The sequence below is a fragment of the Octopus sinensis genome, unplaced genomic scaffold (assembly GCF_006345805.1).
Source record: "Octopus sinensis unplaced genomic scaffold, ASM634580v1 Contig11546, whole genome shotgun sequence".
Taxonomy (NCBI): domain Eukaryota; kingdom Metazoa; phylum Mollusca; class Cephalopoda; order Octopoda; family Octopodidae; genus Octopus; species Octopus sinensis.
The window spans coordinates 285,345-292,048 of NW_021832382.1; the positions used below are offsets into that span (position 1 = coordinate 285,345).

Consider the following 6,704-nt stretch of genomic DNA (forward strand, 5'->3'; position numbering starts at 1 on the left):
CCGACTTTGCAGTGCTTTATTCGATGTGGACAGTTCATCCACTCGGGCTACTCTGCCCTTGCCTGATTTATGTCAAATAATGAATAAATTATGTTAGTCAATTATCTCAAGTCGACTTGGAAGGCAGAGGACTTGAATTTGGAAATAAGTCGAGTAGTCCAGGGATCAACTCTTTTGATTTTGTCGTATTCTGCGATGGCATCCGCGAACCCCTCTTCGTCCTCCTGATCCACGGCCTCCATAAGAGCACAGAGGAGAGTATAATCCCGCGTATCACAGAAGGCAGGCACATCGAGGGCCAGTCGGTCGCAGGCAATGCGGGCGTTGGTGATATCCCCAAAACACAGGTGGCACAAACATGCTTTGAATGCGTATTCCGGGGCACCGTATTTCAGTAGGGCATCATTCGCCGTTTCTCGGGCATACTGCGAGTCGAAATAGGTGACTGACCTTTTCGTAGATTTCGATGGCTTTGGGATAGTCCTCAGAATTGGCGGAGATGGTGGCCACGTTGAGTAGGCATCTCTTGGCAGTGCTAAATGCTTAATAAATAGTAATTTACGCTTTTTGGTTCTCGTGGAGGAATAGCTCAGCCGACAGCTCATAGAATTGGGAGGCCTGTCATACTAAACAAATAGTGAGCACCTTGTTAGGGTCAGACACTGTTTTCTCGTAGATCTCCGCTATGGTCTCCAAATGGCGAGCGGCTATGGACAGCTTGCCCATGTCCTTTAATAGATCAACTGCCAACTGAAGGAGTCGAATGGATTCTAACAATTATTGCACTTTTCTCACCATTGATTTGACATGGTAATTTTCTTAGAGAAGAACTGGCCGTTACGTAACGATCGGCAGCATCAAAGTCTCGATTCAACTTTTCAAAGAGGACACCCGCTTGAGTGTATGCCTTTCCTGATGCTTCTGCGTTATTCTCCAGACGGAATGCATTCCCTGCGGCTGAATACAGCTCGGCCGCCTCCTCCATGCGCTGGGACTTATTAGACGTCCTATGAATTGGACGAGGACTGTCATACCCAAACAGAGTGGAAAGTATGCCATCTCGTTTATTCAGTTCTCCTCTGCTTCTGCTGACATTTTTCACCTTTCGACATTTGCACTTACAAGAATTATAAAATCAGTTATCTATACTTAACAAAATTTAATCGAACAATATAATAATTTTATTCAAAACACTTTTTGTCGACGTTTTCCGTTATAAGCATAATTTTCTCAATAATTTCCTATTTAGGAAATAAGTCATCGATACAATTCCTGAGAGGTCAGGAATTCACGACATTTTTTGCAGAAAATTTCTACAAACTAATTCCTGCTTTAATGATTATACGATTCTAATTTCAGTTGTGGATCAATAATGACACTTGACAATTAGTTCGTCAGTAATTAAACCAATTTCTCTCACTAATAAAGCAGACGTGTTTGAAGTATTGCACAAACATTTATGGACAAAGAATTTGTATTGAATGGCTGTTTGTTTGCGGTAAGAAGATTTAAATTGATTTTGCGAAAAACATTAAGTCAGATTCCGTCAAATTGAATCGCAATATTTGACAAAAATAGATTGGAAGTCCACCCGATTTTTTTTCTATATTTAGAAAATAAATTTTTAGGATGAAAATGACTCGATAATATAAAATAATAACCGTATAAAAAATTGTGATCAAAACTATTTTGAATATATAATAAATATAATTAATAAATATCGAGCAATGTGGCACTAGGAGAAATGGACGGGGTTCTGAGCAAATGGACGAATGTCGTGCACGGATGGCAATACTGGTGGTTTGTTCTGGACAGAAACAAGACAGAACTTGTCTACTACACAGTTAGTACCCCAAAGTCATACGAAACAGTCAAAAGACAAAATGAATAAAAAACTACCCCGAGGACGATTCAACCTGGACGACGCCGTGGTGGGAATCGACGATGCCGATGACTGCACATTCACACTGACATGTGGGGATAATAAGGTCTTTTACTTCCAAGGCATGTCCTCCTCACTCATCGACAGCCAAGGACTCGTCCGAACGAATGAATTGGGTCACCGAACTGGAGAATGTAATTTCTGCTGGATATCCAGTTCGTGACATTCCCTGACTTGTGCAGACCACGTCCTCCCCAGGGCCACCCGACCACCTCCTCTCAGTAGTGAGGACAGCAAAGTCCTTCGTTGGACTACTCCATGACCAGACAACCGTGTGTTTCCTCATCATGGCCTAGAAACTCCGCGACTCGATCACCAACGTGGAGGACTGTCAGCAAATCCTCTGCGGACTCGACGACAACCTGAAACTACTCTCCGGGGCCTTCGACGACATTGAGAAGACCGTGGTACCCCCTTTCCCTCAGTCCAGAAATCCTTGGACGAGGAACCCGGGGATTCCTTCAGCGCGGAATTCTACGACTGTGCCCAATCGGTGTTGTGTGGCCCTCAGTTTGCAGGATGACGGAATGGAGGACGACGAACTGTACTGTGTGGAGGAAGAGGAGAGTCTCAACCTCTCCGGGAATCAGAGTGTGATCAAACATCTTCTGAAACAAGTGAGGATTGGAATGGACCTCACCAAAATAACTCTCCCGACCTTCATCCTCGAACGCCGCTCTTTTCTGGAGATGCTGGCTGACTTTTTGTCACATGGAGACATCTTTTCCAAGTTTGGTGTGCGGGTCGATGGCAGTATCACCACCTTCAAACTCCGAGAGAACGGATGGTCCAGGTCGTCCGGGCATACCTCAGTTGTCTCCACGCGGGAAGGAATCCTGACGTTGCCAAAAAACCGTACAACCGATTTTGGGGGAGACTTTCCGCTGCTTTTGGCGTTTGGGAGAGGAGACGAAATGTTTGGGGGAGGGGGCTGTCCCGTGGGCCAATCAGGGCGACTTGACCTTTCTGGCCGAGCAAGTGTCTCACCACCCTCCCAGTGCTGTCAGTACTTGATTTCTTAGTCAGTGCCTTCTATGCCGAAAACAGGAGGCGCAAGTTTTCCTTTGAGGGACAAATTTGGACCAAGTCTCGCTTCCTCGGGTTTTCCGTGGGAGTGGACATGGTGGGAGTACCAAGATACGTCTGGGCGAACACGACGAGTCGTACTCCCTCACATTCCCGTCCGGATATGCCCGATCTATCCTCACAGTTCCCTGGTTCGAAATGGGTGGGAAGGTTGTCCTGTCGTCCTCCTCAGGATATTCGGCCACTGTCCAGTTCCACACAAAGGTTGTCTTCACTCCTCAATGTCCAAGCCAATGTACAAAAATACGAGAAATGAGATCACTGCAGAAATATATTCCCCAGGAGACAAGTCTCCGTTCTGCACAGTCAAGGGATGTTGGAATGGACTGATGATGGCCACTGATTCGACCAACCCTGTTTTGACTCAATTTAATTCGTAGGAGCCCTACCTTTTCTTCGATGCAGACAAGTCCATGGTTATTAGCAAAGTCGTCAAGCCGGTCAAAAATCAGGAACCCAATGAGTCCCGGCGGTGGAGTTTGTTGGACTGACTTGACGTAGTCTCTGGTTGGAAGTGACTCGAAACCTGTTTCGGAATGACGTGGTGAAGGCTACTGTCCATAAGCGTGAGTTGGAGGAGAAGCAGCGAATGGAGAGCAGACATCGACAGGAGAACAATATCACTCATGTCCCCAAGGTGGCATGCTTTGTTGAGGTGGTAGTACTTTGAGTTGGGTGAGGGAGACGTCTGGAGATATAAACGTTAATTGAGTATATTCAAATTACTACTAATATCTATCATTTACAGATTTAATTGTTGCTTTTATTATATTTGGTCTTATTTGCCTCATTTTAATTTTATAAAACTCGGTTCTTCAATTAAAAATAGAAAGATCAGCGATAGCTAAAAGTTGGATTCTTGACCGTATTTGAAATTTTATCCCGGAAGCAGCCTTTCAACATGGCTTCGAGAAAGGACTGTCAACTACATTTCATTTACTGTTCCTGAAACAGTTTATTACAAAAGGGTTGGAAAGGAGACCTAAACAGGAAAAAACGATTGTATGCCCAATTGATATTCACAAGGCTTTTGACACGGTCTCCCGAAAAATTATTACGCAGAAAATTTACTAGTTGAATATGGAACCAAATTTAAAACTATGGCTCGCCAATTTTTTGAATGGACGTCGGGGTAGAGTCTACAAGGGCAATCGAAGATTTGCATCGAGGCTACTACCGAATGGAGTGCCACAAGGTTCTCCCTATCCCCCGTATTATTCAACCTAATGTTGAACGATATGCCTCTTCCTGAAAACAAGAATGATATTTTACTATCATATGCGGATGATATAATCGTTGCATCGAGGGATATAGTCAGAGAAGCTACAAGAAGATTACAGAAAAATATAAATAACTTGTGTATATGCCAATCCTGTAAAGCAAGCCCGGAAAAGTCTGAGCTAACCTTTTTCACAACTAACAAAAGACTGGGGAATTTGTCGATAAATGTGACCATGGAAGGGAAATCAATTCCCCAAAATAAAACTTTAAAGATACTAGGGATCACCTTTGACACATTTCTAACCTTTACTTTTGATACGGAAAACGTGTTTCTTAGAGCATTTCTTGGAAACTTGAAGACGCGCAAGGAACTAACGGATTAGAGTCTCTATACACCCAATGAATTAAACCGACAATTGGTTACGAATATACAGTATGGGGAAGCAATCTAGCATATACAAATGTCAAAAAAATCAACAATATTCAAATGGAGATTTTAAACCTCCTAGCGAATGTCACGAAAAACAAAATTCAACCAAAGGAACTAGAAGAAATCGTGAAAGAAAACGGCGGAGACTTCAGAAAAAAAGTCCATGTTTGGGACCCCCGACCTCTTAGACAATGCGCTGTAGAACACACTGTGAATCGTGACTGGGCCATTTTATTCCTATATTCTGACCACTGTTCTGAATAAATATTTTATGTGTGTACTAAAAGCATGAATCAGAGAAAAATAAACCAGGGACAAAAGTGCAACAGTAAAGTCTCTGCTTATGTATTCTTTATTTAGCAAGTTAATTGCGTTTTTCGGCATAGAGCGCAAGTTATAGGCTTATATTCGACACCCCAACATTTCAAGATTGTGTGTTTGTGATTCCCAAGGTATCAACTGTGGAGACGTGTTTCAAATCTTTGGCCTGAGTTGCCGATTGACAAGCCGGGTTTGGAGCCATGTTTCGCGTATTCTGCTCAGTGTCAAGGTAGCCAGCAACTTTCTACGAGCCGAGTTTCTTCACATTCCTCCGGTTTTCACCAACTTTGGTGTCCATGCGTTTGATCTCTGTGAATTCGGTTTTAGAAGTGTTGATTATGAGGTACCACTTGATGAGTGTCATTGTTTAGAACAGTGATTCCCAAACTTTTTCTTGTTGTCGCCCCCTTTAACAAACTTTTTAGCAATATCGCCTACCATGAAAATGTACATGGAAACAAAAAGAAAAAAATTAATTTATTTATAACAACAATCAATGAGAACAATGACGTTGTATGAATTTAGAAACAAGTTCTTCTACATTTGGCTTTATGTTCGTAAGACGAAGCCGTAGATCTCCTCTCTCAGCAACGTCTAAGCGTTTCGACTTTTAGCAACGAGTTGAGATACAACGCTAAAGCTTCTCTCAACGAAGTAAGAAGTAGGAAAAACGATAAAAAATAATTTAGCCTTCTCCCATAACACAGGATATCTTTCAGGAATATCCGCCTGTAGCCAAAAATCTTGATAGGACTTTCGTTTGAATGTTGGTTTCAATTCTCAATCATTTTTCAATACAATTAATTCCAGTTGACAAGATTCGACGTAGTCAATATCTTGAAAAGGATATATGATCCATCCCGGAACTTCTAGTTCGCACAAATCTTTGAAGCGGTGCTTCATATCATTTTCAAAAGTGATTAAATGTTCAACATAATTTTCGAGATCGTCTTCAGAAAATAGGTTTTTAAGATTGTCGAGACGTGGAAATTGGCTTAACTCCTTTCTACCAATATTTCTACAAAACAAGGATAGCATTAAAATAAAAGCAGTAATGAGTGACTTTGCCTAAATTAAAATAATATGAGAAAAATTAACGAATACCTTTATTAAGTTAATATCGACGAATTGTAGTTGTACGTTAAGTACATTGAACTTGGCAAAAATGTCTGCTAAATAAGCAACATCATGTATAATAGATTCTAGTTCTGGACCAAGGTGAGAGTTCAAAGATTTTAGGAATTCAACCACAGTGTCGAAGAGAAAAAATATACATCCCAAACAGTCACTCTTTGATAGCCACCTTACTTCTGTATGCATTAAAAGTCGTACAAAATCTTTATCATTATCGACACAAGGCTGGTAAAAAGACGTGAATTTAGCGAGTTTGATTTAATTTTGTTAATAGAAGAAATAACTGTATTAGGAGAAGAATATAATCGAGCAGTTGTGTTTTTAGCAACTAAATGCTGGCGATGAATCACACAATGAATAGTCAGTACAGTTGGTACGTGTTGTTTTTCATCGCTCCCTTTAAATTTATATCGCCCCCAGTAAACGATTTAGTCATAAACGCCCCCTTTAAATTTTGTATCTCCCACTTTGGGAAACCCTGGTTTAGAAGATCGATTAGAGCGTCTTTGTTGTCTAAAACGAAGTTAACATCGTCAGCATAGACAATTTCGGTGATAAAGTCGTCGTAGA

General features: G+C 41.5%; 1 protein-coding gene across 1 annotated transcript; it reads right to left on the bottom strand.

The window, feature by feature from the left end:
* Positions 1-101: 101 nt before the first annotated feature.
* LOC115229005 (alpha-soluble NSF attachment protein-like) lies at positions 102-605 on the bottom strand. Its single transcript, XM_029799435.1, has one exon. It carries the CDS (start codon positions 603-605, stop codon positions 102-104), a length of 504 nt encoding a protein of 167 aa, XP_029655295.1.
* Positions 606-6,704: the final 6,099 nt, after the last annotated feature.

What these genes read in the sequence shown, in the direction of transcription:
- LOC115229005 (XM_029799435.1), bottom strand. Translation starts at nt 605, where the DNA reads ATGAGCTGTCGGCTGAGCTATTCCTCCACGAGAACCAAAAAGCGTAAA.